Consider the following 17536-nt stretch of genomic DNA (forward strand, 5'->3'; position numbering starts at 1 on the left):
CCTGTTCGAAGAGAGGAAAATAAACAAGCAAGCAAACAAACAAAAACAAACCAAAATAACAATAACAGAGGGTGGAAAGAATTAAACAGGGAATGACAGTCGAGTCGAGATGAGATGAGATGAAAAGAAAAAAGAAAAAGAAAGAAAGGGAATAATTGAAGAAGAAATGATTTTTTTTTTTTAAAAAAAGGGATATATGACTCTGGCCGACACAACATTAAAACTCAAAAGCAAAAAAAGAAAAAAAAAACACCAACAACAACAACAATACTTAAAATAACAAATGTTCCACCAATCACATCATATAATTACAATAAACAAACAAACAAACAAAATGAAGAAAACAAAATGCACTTTTACACGAACACAAGCATCATTTCCTCAACGAATATACATATATTTTTATTTTATTTTATTTTTTTAAAAAAAAGGTGGAGAAGAGGCAAAGTCGATAGCATTTTTGTATCATTATTACAGTTGCAAGTGTTTGTGCAACTGAAGCATTGATTTGTTTTGTTAATTAAATGGTGAAATTAGAGGAATTTTTTTTTTCGATGAAATGAAAGGGAAGGGGGAAAATAAAAGGAAGATAAAAGGAAAGGGGAAAGTAAAAAAAAAAGAGAAAAAGGAATATAGATGATAGTAAAATTTGTTGTTGTTGTTGTTGTTGTTTTTGTTACGTGCCGAAGTGTATAAAATAATGGCACGGTGGCGCGGTGCGTATAATATTAAATTAATATAACGAAAAAGTGGATAATTAAAATAAATAATTTAAAGCGTATAAAAATGTATGCGGTTAAGGGAACAGATATAAGTGGCGGAAGAACCGCATTGAGTGTGTATGGAGAATTGTTTATGCTTTTTTTTTCCTTTTTTCCTTTTTTCCTCTGAGGAATCATCACCGTTTCAAATGTCGGTTCTGTCCTCGTTTTTTTTTTTTGTAAATATTGGTTTTGTTTGCCGTCTGCTGCACTTTCCATTGCTGTTGGTGAATTTTTCTCACTTTTCCCGTCATGCTGTTTTTTTTCTTCCTTTTCTTTTTTAAAAAGGAGGAAGAGGAGGATGAAGAAAAGAAAAAAAAAACAGCAAGAGAGAAAGAGAGAGAGAAAAAGAGAAAAGAAAAAAAATTGCTATTTTCACATTAATATTGTTACTAATATTAATGTTTTTTTTTGTGTTTTAATGTCTTTTTTATCATGATGATTTCTCCCTCCCTCCCCTTTACTTTACTTTTTTTTTCTTTTTCTTCCATTTTTCTTCCATTTTTCAGCATTTTTCACCATTTTTTTGAGTTTTGATTTTGTGTCTGTTTTTGTGCCAGTCCCTTTCTTCTTGTTTTTTTTCTTTTCTTTTTTCTTTTCTTTTCTCTGTATGCGTATTTTCTGTCTGTATCGACTGGAGCTGAGGGTGTAAAGCAAAGGGCCATGAAAGTTTCACGAAAGAAAGAAAGAAGAAAAAAAAGTAACAAAAAAAAAAGAAAATCAAAGGAAAATAGAAGGAAGGAAAGAATTAAAAAAAAAAAAGAACAAAAAGGGGAAAAGAATGAGAGAGAATAAAAAGAGTTGAAGGAACAACAACAACAACAACAACAACAAAAGTAAACAAACAAACAAAAAAGGAAAGGAAAGCAAAACAAAAAAAAATCATACAGAAGATGTGAGTAAACTATCATCTGGACTGACGCTGCACATATACACATAAAATAATATTTGTATACATATGTGTATGTGTATATATGTATGTATGATTTGCGTTTGCACATAATTTGTCTGAAAAGAAAATAATTAAAGAAGTCAAAAGTGAAAAAAGAAAGGAAGGAAATAATAATAATAATAATGATAAATAAAAAGACTAAAAGAAGGGAAGAAAAGCAACGGGAAGGTAGGTGGTGTTTTGGTCGTTTTTTTTCCGTTTTTTGCTTTTGAGGGGGGCGATTCCCCAGACTTTTTTATTTCCTTCTTCACTTGTTTCCATATAGATGAATATAAATATATTGATTCATTTATTTATATCTTTTTTTAAAAATCCTTTTGACTGTTCTTTTCTTTTTTTCTTTTCACCTCCTTCATTATTTATATATTTATATCTTGCTGTCATCCTTCTGCTTTCTCTGCGCGCTCTCTTTATGGCTGTTGCATTCCCTTCCTTCCGGCCTTCTTGCATCCGGTCGTCTGCTCTCCTTTTTTTTTTTTGCTTTCTTATTATTTTATTTTACCTTTGCCCTTTTTTATTTTACCTCCCCCCTCTTTTTTTTTCTGTTGTTGATTCAATATAATGTTGCAAACTTTAGTGCTTTATTTACCTGTTTTTTTTTTCACTCATTCATTCATTCATTCATTTACTTCTCCTTTCTTCTCGCACACCTCTGTTTATAGAATAAAGCGGACTCGAAAAGAAAAGAAAACCAAACAAACCCACAACAAAGCGATACTTTTTTTTTTTCGTTCAGTTTTGTAAGAAGAAAGCAAAAGAAATAAATAAACCTCAATTTCTTGTGAAGAGAGAAGGAAGAAAACAACTACCACCTTCACTCTCGCCCAGATCAACTACCACCGCCAATCTCAAACCTTGCCATTTTTTTAAAAAAAATTTCCAGCCACCCGCCGCAACTCGGTGTTAATATTTGTTTGTTTGTCCTCATTTCATTAACACAACATCAGGAAACCAGAGAGTTTATTCACGTGTTTTGAAAATGAGCACTGCAACATCTGCACCTGTTGTTGAATCCATGAGCGACACGGTTGTCTGCCCGCAGCTTTCGCGCCATTCCACCAGCCTTGAGGAATTGTACACCATCGGTTACAACCGGAGCCACAGCCCGAGTTGCTTCAGCAGCGCTGGATGTGAAGAAGAGGAGGGACAAAAAAACGTCTTGGCGGAGCGCTACAAGACAAAGCTGTGCAAAAACTTTGTGCAATACGGAACATGCCCATATGATATACGCTGCATGTTTGCACATGGTGAGGAGGAGCTCCGCACGGCAGAGATGAACATCATGGATGGACTCGTGACGAAAGATGCGATTACATCGTTCCAGAAACTGTGGCATCGCGCCGTATCGGCCTCGTCAGGATCCAAACATCACTCATCTCATGTTGCCAACCGTAGAGGTGTGATGACGACGGCAACAACAACAACAACAGCAGGGGGCTCAACAGATGCGGCGATGCACATTTGTCGTCGGATGCAACGTGTTGTTGCTGCTGCTGCTGCTGCTGTGCCGTGTGGGGGGCGCCGTGTGGTTTCCGGATCCATTCGGATTCGTGGCTGTGTCCGACATAATCCCTACTGCCATAACATTCTTCCAACTGTATCCCGTTATTACAGCACAATGCCGGATGTTTTCACCAGGCCGTACAGTAAAAGCGACAGTTGTGGAAACGAGGCGATTACTGAGGGTAATGCGTGGACGTATGCCAATGAAGAGGGGAATGAAAAGGAAACACCCGCCATGATAAGCTCGGGAGTGCCTGAGCTAACAGCGTGGAAGCGATTCAATTATGTGGCGGAGAGGTCCCAATGCACGAGCGTACCGGAACAAAATTTGCCCTGCGCGGACTTTGCTGCCATCAAGGAGAGCAACAACACCGGTGGTAATGCCAGTGGTGTTGATGTTGAAAATGTGGATGATGCCGAGCACTCCACCTGCAGCAGCGTTGGTAATGAGTCCGGATATTTCTGCCGTGCATCGAGAAGTGCTTCATGCGGTGAGCAAAGCCAATCCCATTTGAAGCGGGAGGGCAATGAGGGACGAGGAGAAGGTCTGCATATGTTTCTTTCCTTGTGAAGACGCCTTACGTGTGCGCTTGTACGGAATAAATAAATAAAGGAATGAAGGAATGAAGGAATGAAGGAAGGAAAGATGAGGAGGAAAATAAATAGAAGATATATATATATATATGCGCAAAGCGAGGTGGGGGAAGAAGGGAAAGAAAATGGAATGAGGAATGGGAAGGTAAAATGAGTTGTTAAGGTTACTTTATAAAGTTTAGAGCTTGTGCATTTGTGGAGCCATGTTTGTGAAACTGTTGTCGCGCTCTATGTGCGTTGGTGACTCAGAGCCTCCCACACTTTTCCTCATCCTCACCCTTTTCTTTTCTTTTCTTTGTTATGATGTTATGTTTTGCGGTTCGCTCTCTTTCCTTCATTTTCTCTCTTTCCGGATCAGGATCTGTATTTATTTATACATTCGCCTGAAGAAGAAAACAAAGACAGAAAACAAGTGAGTTATGGGCTCCGATTTTTTTACTTTTTTTTTTTCCCTCTTTCTCTTCTTTTACTTTTGTTGTCGTCAGGTTTCTTCCTTCCATTATTTCCCTTCTCGTATGTTAAATGAATGAAGAGACGACAACTGCACCTCGGCTGAAGGTTCGAAGGAGAATTTAAAGAAAAAAGTAATACATAAATCGTAGAGGAAAAGGATTTATAAAAAAAAACAAAACGATAAAGATCAAGCAGACAGAAAGACGTACAAAAGAAAGAATGAAGAGTTTTTTGTTTTTGTTTCTTTTTTTTACAGAAGTGAAATTAAAAAAAAGATGAAAAGCGGGTATTTGTTTGGTTTTGAGGTCGCTATACTTTTCTGAGTTCTACCACTTTTCCCTAATTGTTTTTTTTTATTTTTCCTAAATTTTCCACTCACCCACCCACAGTTTCCTTTTTTTTTTGTTAATATTGTTGTTGTTGTTGTTTTCATTTATGTGATTTCAGAGCGACCGTTCACGCTTGCGTGTGACGGGTGCCATGCGCTCCTCCCGGGCAAAACATTTATAATAAAAACAAAAAATAAATAAATAAATGACTTCCCGGCTCGGAGGCATCGGCGAAATTCAAAACAGTCTCGAAGTCATCGCCCATCCCTTTCTTTTTTTTCTTTTTGTTTTTCTAATCTTTTTGTTTTTGTGGTGTAATTCGTTCGGAACACTTTCTTTTTTCATTATAAATCTTCGTCATCTTTTTTTTTTGAGTTTTGTTCTGTTGATAATTCCTGCCTACACACACATACGCAAAGGAAAATATATTTATTTATATATTTCAGCGTCACCTTACCCTTTTTTTTGTTTTTTTTGTTTTTTTGTTTTTCAGTTCTGAGTCATTGGATTGTTCACTTTTGTCATTTCAAGGTTCTGTTTTTTTTGTTTGTGTTTTTGTTGCCTCCGGTTACTGCCGATGCATTTTTTTTTGTTTTCGATCACACACACAAAAAAAGGGTACACACCAAAGGAGAGAAACAACAAAACACAAACACACACACACACACACGTGTACGCACGCAAAGACAAAAGAGAAAAAAAAGAAAGGAAAAAGAAAAAAAAAAGAAAGGAGTAATAGAAATAGAAATAAAAAACTAAAATAAATATAAATTGGGCACAACACAATATACAACAACGTGTTTTGTTTGTTTTTTTTTCTCCTTTCGATGGACAAGCGCTGAATTCTCAAAGTTTTCATTTCATTGGAGTAAATAAATAAATAAATGAATGATTTGATGCACCGGGTTAGTTTGGATGGCGTGATAGAGAGGGCGAAAGGAAAAAAAAAAGAGACAAAAACCAAAAAAAAAAAACCCTCGCCGCACTCCTCACAATTCATTTATTACATCCATTCATTAATTTGTTTACTCATCCATCTTTATGTTTTGAGTGTTTGTGTTCCTCATTTTATATTTATTTTCATTTTATTTTATCTTACTCCTTTTTTTTGTTTTTTGTTTTTTGTTTTTTTCTTTCTTTTTTGTTTTTTTGTTTTTTTGTGTCTGTGTGTCTGTGTGTCTGTGTTTGTATGTATATGCGTGTGTGATATCCCTGCCGTTTTAAACTTTATTTTCATTTTGTTAAATTTTTTTTTTCCGTTAAATATTTTGTTGTTTGAAGGTTGCGATGAACTTAATTCAAAATGGGTGCCTTAACAATATTATCATCTGCTTTTTCTTTTCCCCCTTTTCTTTTTCTTTTTCTTTTCATATATGATAAAAAGGGAGAATTTTTTTCATTTTCGTTTTTCCTAAAGGCGTAGCGGTAAGGTAAAAAAAAAAAGAAGAGAAATGAAAGGGATGAATTAAATCGAGCGAGTAGCGATAATATCAGCAGTCGCAATTAAAAAAAATAAAATAATAATAAATAAAATGAAAGGAAGCGGAGGGCCACACGCAATCAATCGCTCTCGGCGGAAGTCAAAAGTCAGAGCAAACAAACAAACATATGGATGGATGGATGGATGGACAAGTACAGGCGGAAAATTAAATAAAAACGAAGGAGATAAAAAGAAAAAAAAAGAAAAAAAAAGAAGAGGAAAGGCTGAAATGAAAATAAAACAAAAAAAAGAGGGATTGGACTCGGCATGCAGACGGTGGCGCATGGGGAACAACGACACAATTGCGGATGCGCGGCAGTGGAGGGCAATGAATTTAACTCAAAGCTGAAAAAACAACAACAACAACAACAACAAAAAGAAAATAATGCAGAACGCGGAACAAAAGCGGGGAAAATTTGTCAAAGTGACAAACACAAATGAATAAGTGTTCGCTTCTGATCTTGTTTATGTATACATAAGTTTTACATATATATATATATGTATATATATGTTAACTTTTTTACATTTTATTCTACACTTGACTTTATTCTCTTTTCTTCGTTATCATACTGCTTGTCTTGTTTTCTGTTTTTTTTTCTTTTCTTTTAAAGTATTATTTAAATATTTGTGAAGTGATTCATTTAGTCTTTGGCCAGTGGATAATTCTGTAAATACTTGTGTTTTTTTTTCCCTCAGTATTTTCATATGTTAAATGATTCTTTTACCTCTTCTCCATATACACAACAACAACGGCAGCAACGGCAGCAGCAACTAATTAATTATATGAGAAAGTTAACTGAAAAAAAAATGAACAAGTGAATGATAGTCAATCGCAGTGAGGAGAAGTGAAAGTGAAGAAGTTGCTGGCGCGTGCCTCAAGACAATGCGCAAATGATAAATGAATAACAGCATGGAGGAGGGGGGGGGAGGAAAATGGGCAGTCGAAGCTGAGGCCTTCAGTGTTTATTATTTTAAAAAATAATAACAATAATAATGATAATAAAAGAAAAAAACAATGAAATACATTGTGTGAGTTGCGTGTGTATGTGTTGGAGTTGCATTTATGAACGTCATGCGAGGAGGTTACCGTATATGCTGTTATAATTTTGTCTTTGTTTCTTTTTTTTTCTTTTCCGCAGAAATTGTTGGATTGTCTCGCGTATTGGAATAAAATTTTTTTTTTCCTCCTATATTTTATTGACAGTGTCTCTCTGTCCCTTCAGCTCATTTCTAGGTCGGAGGTGCAGGTGCATAAGATGTTTTTTTTTTTTTATTGGACAGGTGATGTGAACGCGTACCATACCTTTTTTTTTCTTTCCCTCTCCTCTCATCATTTGTCAATATTTTTAGGTGTTTCCACTTCTGTATTTCGTGGAAAGATTCCCTTCGGTAGCATCGGATCTCAGGTAAGGTCTGCGAGTCCGAACAAACCCGACTTATTAGGGAAGTCGACACGGCATATAAATATTTAAACATTTATATATTGAGTGAGTGTAAAAGGGCCAAGAAAGGGAACAAATAAAAACAAATAAATACGGCTGCAACTCCACAGGCATACGCCACTGTTACGTTTCCATGCCGAGGAATTCTCAAACATTTCGCCACGGCCATGGCTCTTCCAAAAGAAGTCGCGGTGACCGCAGCGGGCGGAACCAAAACCGGCGTCGGGGCCGCAGTCCCGGAGACGAACTTTTTCAAAGGCCCGGTGAGGGAAGTCGTCACCATCACCATCACCATCGCAGCCCCCGCCCTCCCCGTCGCCGCCATCATCATCATCATCACAAGCGCGCACGCGATGAGCGCCGCATGGATTCCCGCAGCCCCAGTGAAGGAAGTGACATTTCTTCCAGTGGCTCCAACCCCGTTAATCATCGGGACCAGCGACGCCGGCGCTTGGAGTCCCCGCAACGCTCTCGCGCAAGATTGCCAGCGGAAAGTCACGGCGCCACTGCGGAGACGAGGGGCGCAGACCGCCGCATGCGGCTGCTTTCAGCTTTAGACGAGCAATTGGCTGCTCACTGCCGCCGCCTTGAAATGTCAAAGAAGGTGGTGGAAAGGAAAGATACTCCTCTCGACAATAGCAACGCCACAGGTGGTAGTAGTGGTGGTGGTGTTAGCATTATGACTCCTGGAACTAGCGGATCTTCAGTTTTGTCACCTTCGTGCCGTGTGGTTTTGTATGGAGTGGATCTTGGTGTCAAACCATGTCACATAAGTTCAATGTTGGAGCAGTTGGTTGGTCTACATCCATTAGATGTTGTGCGTCCTGCCGCGCAGCTATGGGAGTCAGTATGTGCAGTTATAGCAGACCAAGAAGCGAAGGCCACCGCATCAACCATAACGGAAGACGGTGGCGGGGCGGTAGGAACACCTGCCGGGGATTCTCAGGGAATTGCAACAGCTGAGGGAATTACGAGTTCCACGGTGGAACACAGGGGCATCCCGGATGGCTGTCGGCATCTTGGATTGTATGAAGTGGGTGCAGCGGGTGGAATAGTTATATTGGATTTGCCGCAGGCCAGTGACGTTGCCACGGTGGTGGCCGCACTTAATGGGGCCTGTTTGAACGGGCGATTTATATCAGCGGCACCGGCGGTCGGCTGATAACAAGTGTGAACTGCGGCTCTACTTTGGTTGATTGCGGTTGCGTATGCAAGTTGTCTTTCCGCAGTTGAGGTGTCTGGTTCGTCTGGCACTTGTTGTTTTCTCTTCGTTCCATTTTTTCTTCTTTGGATGCCGTCCCGTCTGCCTTTTGCACGGCACTGCGAAAGATGCGCGGATGTGCCCTTCCGTCCTGCCCTATCGACACGCCAGCAAGCGCTTGTTCAGATATGATCCCTGCATTGCTGACTTAACCGCCTGCAGTGTATGGGAAGGAAAGGAGTAAGGGCCGCTCCCTTTGGTTACACGCACACGCATAAAAAAATTAAATAAATAAATAAATATATATATATATATGTGCGTGTGTCTGCGTATGCGTGGGGTGTGCTGCGCTGCTTGTTTAACCCCATTTCCCCCTGTGCCCTCGTGGTTGCAGTGGAGGTTTTCTGATGGGACCTTAGCTCTCGAATGGTATCTTATGTTGAGACGTTCCGATGCCGGCCAGTCATGTAACCAACCGTGCTGAGGTTGGAATTGGGTGAAAGGAGCTGCATGCCAGGGAAACGAAGAAAAAATGAAGAGGAAAGTTTAAATGAAGGTGGAAAATAGTTAACTGGAGGTGCCGACATGTGCCTAGGCTGAGAGGTACAACGGGTAGTGCAAGGTGAGGGTTGCAGGAAGTGGTGCTGATTTTGTTGCAGAAGCGGTTGTTGTAAGTTACTTTGGTGCTGTTAGTTTTTTTTTCTATGTTCCAAGTGGCCTCTTTTTGAACCCGTTGTTCCAAACGCTATTGTTACTATAACTTTTTTTTCCTTGCCCTCCCGCTTATTGCTCTTCTTTTTCCCTTTTCTTTGTTGTTTATAACAGCGTGGAGGACGCTGCAGGTAACAGAAATGCTGTACAAAGACCTCCTGCATCCCCTCAGTCTCTCATGGCTCGCGTATGACGTGTTATGTGTCGTTGTCCGCTCCTTTAGTCCCGAGACACTCGTCCGGAAGCGTCCGAAGAGGGGTTCAAAGGCAAAGGAACGCAGACATCGCCGTGACCATTCGCTTTTGGAGAGTCGTGATTACCGCAGCCGTCACAATAGTAGTGGTGATCACGAATCCACTGACCCAAGTCCCCGCTTTACGTCACACAACACGTCGCTGCAGGCCAACGCCTCCGCCGGAAGTGAGCGACCGCCAACTGTTCCATCACGTGCCGCTGCCGGTTCGGGTAGCAGCCGGCCACCGAGCAGAGCTGGAAGTCGGCTCAACAGCCGAAGCAGCAGCCGGAGCGGTAGCCGACACCACACGGAGGTGCCTCTGAACGAAGGGCCGCCACAGTCCTTTTTTGGACGGCTCCGCAATTGGCGAACCATTAATGTGAGGGAGCCGGTGTTACTGCTGACACATGTTCTGCGGGCAATGCCCGTTGCAGTGTTGCATTGTTTCACGCAGTTGAGAACAGATGTGGCCACGTTGGGGTTGCTGCGGTTCAGTGACTTGAGTGACACCGCAGCCGCACTGTTGGTCTTCAATGAGGACGCTGTATTCGCTCCAGATTTTGTGTGGAACTTTACAATCACGCGGTGCCTTCTTGGTGCGATGCAGCAATACGTTTTGGGTCGTGTTTGCCTGGAGACCAACTTTGTTGTGAACCGGTTGCGAAGTCGCCGCGCCTACAGGCACATTATAGGTTGGGCTATGCGGCTCCTCACCCGCCTCCTGACTGATCCCATTTCGTGTAGCATACTTTCTCCGATGCTGCTTTGCACTGTGAAAGACTTTTCTCCTGTAACGGGGCCGCTACGTTACACCCCATCGGGGCTTTGTGCGGCTGCTTTAACAGGCTTTGTCGGTGTGGTACTCGAACAGTTAGTTTTACCAACGGCAGCCATTTGCTGCCAACGGGTTGTGGTGCACATCTATGACGGGTTGGATTATGTGCTGACTCGCCGTTACGCAACGAAGAATATTATGCGTGATGAGGCTGTTGACAGTCGGGTAAACGCCTCGGGCATCGACAGTGCAACTGCAAGCGAAGATGACAGAGAGAGCGGCCAACGGACCGCACGGAAAGATGCTGAAAGTGCGAAGCGGCACTCCCATAACCGGGAGGATGCCCAGCAGGTGGGTAAGGGAGCCCAAATGGCAGTGTTTCGGGCAATTATATGCCGCGTGGTGGGGGCCCTCCTCGCGCAGTGCGCTGTACAGCACCCCTTGACTGTTCTTTCCCGCCTCCTTTACGCCCGCGCAGTCCTCCACGGGACGGGGTTACTTAAGTCATATGCCGATTTTCCAGCGAAGCACCTCGTCTGGGCCGACTTTGCGGCTTTCTTGAAGCAAAATGCACACGGCAGCAGCAGTGGGGTACCGGCCCTGGAGGCACTACGAGGCATTGGATGTTTTGTTGGTTGTGAGGTCAGTTTGATTAGGAGCAGCATATCAAGGTGCTCAGCGCAGGAAAGAGCTATCGAAGAGCTGCTACTGCAGGCGGAAAGGCGCCGCCAAGGTGGAGCCGATAGTGCCGGAATGAGCTTCACCTCCTCGGTTAGTCACGCGTCTGCACTGGAGAGCATGGAGTTGATGACTCGGTGTATTGCCTCTACCTCCCCACTATTTAATATGGTACATCTTACATCTTTTACCAAGTTACTTAGTTTTTATATGGATATGTGGGTCCGATTGAGGGGTGAGTAGTGTTGGAGGGAGAAAACCTCAGCAGCCTCCTTGTCCCCTCTAGACAAGTACTGGTATACTATTTGGTGGGATGGAGCGATTGTAGAAGTTCTTCATCGTCTTTACCACAATAAGCACATACACGCACATATATATACATGTATATGGCTTCTATCATGTACTACAGTATTGTTTTCATATCTGAGTGCGTAGCCGCGCGTCTTGAAAATGCCTAAAACACCGAAGAGGACGAAAAGCAGACTGTGTTGAAAGTGTGACTGCTTTATGCACGTAGGTGGTGAGGGAACGTGGTGATGTGACCGTATACATGGGCAAAACATGCACTCGTTGGAAAAAAGAAAAGAAAAAAAGAGGGAAGGGGAATAGAATAAAAGGGGGGGGGAACGAGTGGATGTGCGCTGTGCGAAGGTGAGAACAATACAAACGTCGAGGAATGAAGAATTTTCTGCATTTTGTGCGAGCATACCATCAATTAGAGTGTGGGCTGAAGAGCCGGAAGAAACCACAACTGAGGTAAGTGGAGGTGGCACACAGGCAAACTTCAACGTTTGTGTATTTGCGTCCGTTTTGCAGAATTAGCGTTCGTGAAAACGATACTTCAAATACCATAGATGACTTTTATTTATCCATACATTAGTAAATATTTCATACAGTCCTTCAACTTTTAGATAAGGCGGGTAATGTGTTTCGTTTTTGATGTGGGTGTTTGTGGCCTTATTTTGGCAACTGCTCGTGGTTACGCGACATGATTGTTATCCTTTTTTTACCAGTGTGTTTTTATTCTCTTCTTTTTCCCCCCTTTATTTGTCATCCCATTTCTCCGTTATTCTTTCTTGTTTGTTTACACTTGCAGCACTTCCGGTCTTTAAGAGACCTATTCCCGTCTGTGACACCATACGGCAGGCATCAGCTGGCCATTGTAGCAAGGCGACACGGCCACAAGTAAAAAGTATTGGGAGTGATAAGGAGCGGAAACGGAATATATATACATATATATATACATACACATATACGAAAGGAACCTGGCAAGGGTGTGAAGAACGAAGGACCGAAAATATCAGGTGAGAAAGAGAAGTAAAATGCCTAAGAAGGATCTATTTTCCTCATCATCCTCTGACGACAGCGATGCTGACGACTTGGGCCAACAAATGGCCGTTGCAGCAGCTGTTGAGAAGCGCCGTAATCCGCATGCATATGACCCAACAAGCGGGAAACGGAAGGGAAAGTCACTGGAGCACTCAACTACTTCAGTGGCCGCAGTCCAACCTTTGGATAGTAGCGACGACGATAATGAAGCTGGACATGATAAGGTGGAGGCCGTAAACGATGTTGGTCCCATTGATCCCGCCCTCAAGAGCAGCACCACTGAGTCGACGGGGAAGCCAAAGGGTAAAAAGAATAAGAAAAAGAAAGGCGATGTGGATGGAGCCAACATTAGCGGTGATGATGATGATGATGATGACGGTGGCATTCGCATTAACAAGCAGTATGCTGCAAAGTATGAAGAGGTGAAGCGGCGGAAGGAGCTACAGCAGTTGACTCAAAAGTATAGCAACCGGCTTCGCGGTAATAACGGCTTGGGTGACTTGGAGAGCGATGAGGAGGATGAGGAGGACGATGGGGCCGTGTTGTTGACGGAGAGTAAGGAGCTTGCCTTCGCCAAGACATTCCTTGCCATTCGTCAGGCTGGCCTTGCAAAGAAACGAAGTGGGAAACAAGCAAAAGGTTCAGACAGGAATGAGAACACAAAAACGGACTCCAGTGTGAGTGATGCCGACGCTGAAAACAAAATTCTGCTTAACACAGAGCAGCGCTTCTTTCCGCCTCCAGAGGAGCAGGTGCGGGAGAACACGGAGGTATTTGCCAAGGCGGTGGCGACAAAACGCGAGAAGCGGAACAAGTTTACTTTGGCTGACGAATACCGCCGCGGAGTTGTAATGAGTGCCGAGAAGGGTGGTGCCAATGAGAAGGATGATGGTGAGGATGTTGGCAAGGATGAAAGTACTTGGGGAAGTCGCCGCATCCAACCACAAAGTGAAAAGGAAAGGAAGTTGCGCGAGTCGTTCCTGCAAAGTGTGGCGGAGAGCGGCGAGTCGTTCTCCGTGAAACCCGCCTTTACGCCACCAGCGGACCAACAGCAGAGCAATGAGGAGAGCGAGGCTAAGCGGTTACTTGCAGGGGCCTTTTCGATCCGTGCCCCCAACCGCGATGGTGCGACAACCGACGGTGATGACGCATCCGCCAATCACGATGCCGATGAGGAATTCCTCCGTGATTTCTTTGTGGAAGAGCTTTGGAAGCCTGAGAATAACCGTAAGGTCGGAAAGAATGGAAGTAAAGCTTCGCGCCGCAGCAGTGTGACGGCGGAGGACGGGCCTGAACCTGCAGATGGCGGCGAAAGTGGTGGAAACAGCGCGAGCGATTACGAGGATTATGAAGAAGGAAACAACTATGCGGCTCTTGCGGAATTAGCACAGGCTGAAGAGGACGAACGTTTTTTTGCGGAGGCAGAGGTGTGGGAACGCAAGTTTCAGGAGCGCGCATATCGCCATCAGGAAGAGAACGCCGACCACGTTCAATCTTTTCCTCGTGCCGTTGGCAGTAACGCCGAGGGCCTGCTGCGGAAGACAGCACAATCTTCTAGGAAGGAGGCTCACCTAAGACGACTGACGCGGATGCGGGAGTTGCGCGAGCAGCAGGTGGCAGAGTTGCGGCGGCTCAAAACGCTAAAGAGACAAGAGATTGAGGAGCAGCGGGCGCTTATCGCCTCCATTGCTGGTATTTCCAGAGAGAAGAGACAAAACCACAGGGACGTCAAAGTCTCAGGCGGTAAACCGTCCGATGATGAAGATGCTGCGGTGAGACGCCTCATGTCTCTGTGGAGTGAGAAGGACCTAGATGAAGACTTTGACCCCAGTAAGTTCGATTCCAAGATGTCTAAGATATTCGATGATAATTACTACGATGAAAAAAATGTGGATGAGGAGGAGATAGCCTTCTTCGAGGATGAAGAAGACATAAATGGTGTGGGAGAGCCTGAAGGACAGGGGGAGGAGAACGAGGTGTACAAGCAGCAGCTCGAGGACGGAGAGTCTGTTGAGGAGTCATTAGTAGGTAGTGGAGGTGTGGCAGGGAAGGGCGTTGAATTGGCCGCAGACGATGCGATGGAATTGCTGTACCCGACAGTGACAATGCCGGAGCTGGAAGAAACCCCAGCAACAAACTCGCGCGAGCAAATCGAGCGCCTGCTGCGACAGCAGAAAAAGCAACCAGGTGCCACTGATCCCGATGAGGTGCTTGAACAGTTGCAGACAACTCTTAAGCAAAAGGAGAAGGAGTATTGGCAGCTGCATCACGAGTCCACACTCGACGGGGGTTCCCTAAAGACCCGCTTCAAGTACCGTCGGGTGGTTCCCGAAAACTTCACCCTATCCGTCGAAGAAATTCTTGCGCAAGATGATCGGCAACTCAACATGCTCGTCCCCATGAATTGCTATGCCGCTTACCTTTCTGCAGAGGAGAATAGGAGGGATCGCATTAGGGCTGACAAACGGCGGCGTCGGGGATTCCGTGAAATTGACTCCTCCCGCAGTTCCCGCCGCTATGGGGATGTATCTAAGACATCTCTTGTGGATCCTAATATGAAGGAAGAGGAAGGAGAGAAGTGGGCGGAAAATGTCCGCAAATCTCTGCGCCGCTTACGGCAGGGGATGGGCTTAGATCACGAGGATTCCCTTGAAGATGAAAACAACCCCGGGGACAATATGACGAGGAGCGGGAAACGCGGTAAATCGAATAGGGGAGGTGATAGCGACAATCGGGGGCTGAATGGAAGTACGCTTGGATATCAGCAAAAAGACCTCAGGCACCAGAAAGGTGAAGGACAACGAGGAAATATTGGGGTGCGTTCCGATAGGGAAGGGGAAATACGGGAATTCCCACGGCATCCTGGTGGCTCACGAAAGCGGCAACTTGATGATGCCGATGAACGCGATTTTGGGGGTAGCGGTGGAGCTGTTGAGGGGCGACGGCGTGGCGTGGCGTCTAAGCCTCGTCACGAGTAAAGTGCAATATGCAGCCGAAGCTGTTGTTTGTCGTTTTTAACTAGCGCCAGAAGTGCTTGGTCTAACACGGTTAATAAAAAGAGTGATAAGCAAACAGTGTTAATTACAAAAAAAAAATAATGGTTAGTTCGTCGTGTGGTGTGCTTGATTCCAAGCGCCATTATGGAGCATCATCACTGTATAGAGTGAATGTTTGCGGTGGCGATATTCCATTAGCTTTGCTTCTTTTGCTCTGATTCAATCTCTTGTGGACTTCTTTGCTGTAATGACGCGAAACCTAGAGGGGTTGCAGTGTAATTGGTACATAGAGTACATAGGAGTGTTTCAGAGGAAGCGTGGAGACCGTAGTAGTGAGCACCCGCACCACTACGAGCGGTAAACCAAGGAGTTAGGCGTTCACGTGTGTATCGGTGGAAAAAAAAGTACCGGTAACCCCAGCCATATATAAATAGGCGTAAATCCCATTTGCTGCTATACAAGAGAAGGAAAGGGTGCGTTGCGCCAATGAGCGCCCAGGTGCCCAATCGAGGCGACTCACAAGACTCAATGGATAATGTCACCCTCACGTCGGAAAGGTTGCTGTGGACGGCACGGACTGTTACCGGTCTCAAACAACCAGCAACGACTGCTGTGAGCGACGGAAGCGGTTGTGAAACGAGCGGCAGCGGCGCTGCTGGTGGCACTGGAGGGTTGACAGAGCCGACAGATTCTCCTGCAACATCGGAGTGCACTCTAACGTGGAACTCGCTCATGACGGCGGTGTTCCAGCAGCAGGTGAACGAAATGCGGTCGCAGAGGGCTGCAACCAAGAGAACACGGAGCGACGACCGGGTTTCACAGGACCGAATTTTCTGTTTAGGTGAGGAAGAGGGAAGAAACTCAATACCGCTGGACGCGCAACGCACCGGCAAATGCCACCGTCTGGACTTAACTCCTTCCACTGTGCGTGCCCATGCGCCGCAATCTGCAGGTGGCGAAAGTATGCTCTCACCCGAAGGTGTGCAGCGGCGGCTTTCGCTCCACCTGTTGGGTCGGTTGAGCAGCTCCCTACCGACCCTTACGGAGCAATCTCCAGTTGCAGCAGTTGCACAAGGCCGCAACTCAACATCATCCATTGCTTCCGTTCCCGGCACCGCAGCTTCAGCTTCCGCACAGCCCCGACCGCCTACGATAGGGACGCCAACCCCCACACCGTTACGGCGGTACGGCGACCCTTCGTCTCAAATGTCACTTCTTCAGGACACGGACCCACCGACGGAGTCACGACCTCTTTTATCTCAGCCCGGACGCTCTATTCCGAGTCCAAGCACACCTCTATGGGCCACACAGGATGAGGCTGGAGACGAAGGGGTGCTGTTGGATGAACTCGATGGAAATATCATTGCTACCGACGACAACAACAGCAACACTTTGAATGTTGGTAACGACGATGATGATATTATTGTGCGAGTGCCGCTGAGACGGCGCCCACTTTCACTGCAAGTGTCTTCATTGCCCTTCATGTCCTTCCCTGATACTGCTGCGGCCCTGCAGGTGCGGGAAGGTGGGGATCGGCAGCTGGAAGGCCAGGGCCGGTCGGAGGCCGGGCGGCGAATGAGCGTTGAGGAATGGGCCCAGCAGATGAATGAGTTTTTTACTCGTGTCGATGAGCGAACGCTTCACACGATTTCCATTGACTGAGCGCCAGCGGCAGCATTCTTGTCAGATGAAGTAGAAGGCTTCACATTTGATGGATATGTCTGTTGCCGTGGGTGCGGAAAGGAGATCGGTGGACCGTAATCTGGTCATTGCAAAGCAAGTTGCCATCATGTCACATCACATCACATCACATCATATCAGTTTTCAATTATACTTCGGTTGGTGCACATCTGACGTTGGCTGTGATAGTGCGGGTCCTGTTCTCAGGTGGTGGGGTTCACGTAGCACATACAGATAATTATACGAAAAGTAAAAGAAAAAAGCAAAAAGAAGCAGACAGAGAATGCTGGTTTACCGTCTGTGAATACGAAGTTTGGATATGGAGGTGACGCAAGGGGTAGAGGAAAGGAAGGGAATTCCTCTTTCTCTTTTCCTGTTTAAGGCATGGACACAGCTGACATATCAAAAAAAAAAAAA

The 17536-nt window shown here is 44.7% G+C and overlaps 5 protein-coding genes across 5 annotated transcripts; all 5 read left to right on the top strand.

The window, feature by feature from the left end:
* Nucleotides 1-2692: 2692 nt before the first annotated feature.
* Nucleotides 2693-3787, top strand: TEOVI_000304500 (zinc finger CCCH domain containing protein 11; the record flags this gene model as incomplete). The annotated part of the gene is made up of 1 exon (XM_067226030.1): nucleotides 2693-3787. One exon carries the CDS (start codon nucleotides 2693-2695, stop codon nucleotides 3785-3787), a length of 1095 nt encoding a protein of 364 aa, XP_067082131.1.
* A 3860-nt stretch (nucleotides 3788-7647) lies between these two features.
* Nucleotides 7648-8676, top strand: TEOVI_000304600 (uncharacterized protein; the record flags this gene model as incomplete). Its single annotated transcript, XM_067226031.1, has 1 exon — nucleotides 7648-8676. The coding sequence occupies one exon, from the start codon at nucleotides 7648-7650 to the stop codon at nucleotides 8674-8676; it is 1029 nt and encodes a 342-aa protein (XP_067082132.1).
* An 890-nt stretch (nucleotides 8677-9566) lies between these two features.
* TEOVI_000304700 (uncharacterized protein) lies at nucleotides 9567-11357 on the top strand (the record flags this gene model as incomplete). Its single annotated transcript, XM_067226032.1, has 1 exon — nucleotides 9567-11357. The coding sequence occupies one exon, from the start codon at nucleotides 9567-9569 to the stop codon at nucleotides 11355-11357; it is 1791 nt and encodes a 596-aa protein (XP_067082133.1).
* Nucleotides 11358-12436: 1079 nt separating this feature from the next.
* On the top strand, nucleotides 12437-15421 carry TEOVI_000304800 (KRI1-like family/KRI1-like family C-terminal, putative; the record flags this gene model as incomplete). The annotated part of the gene is made up of 1 exon (XM_067226033.1): nucleotides 12437-15421. One exon carries the CDS (start codon nucleotides 12437-12439, stop codon nucleotides 15419-15421), a length of 2985 nt encoding a protein of 994 aa, XP_067082134.1.
* Nucleotides 15422-15925: 504 nt separating this feature from the next.
* On the top strand, nucleotides 15926-17101 carry TEOVI_000304900 (uncharacterized protein; the record flags this gene model as incomplete). The annotated part of the gene is made up of 1 exon (XM_067226034.1): nucleotides 15926-17101. One exon carries the CDS (start codon nucleotides 15926-15928, stop codon nucleotides 17099-17101), a length of 1176 nt encoding a protein of 391 aa, XP_067082135.1.
* Between the last annotated feature and the right edge of the window lie 435 nt (nucleotides 17102-17536).

This window comes from Trypanosoma equiperdum (genome assembly GCF_001457755.1).
Source record: "Trypanosoma equiperdum strain OVI genome assembly, contig: ctg_642, whole genome shotgun sequence".
NCBI classification, from domain to species: domain Eukaryota; phylum Euglenozoa; class Kinetoplastea; order Trypanosomatida; family Trypanosomatidae; genus Trypanosoma; species Trypanosoma equiperdum.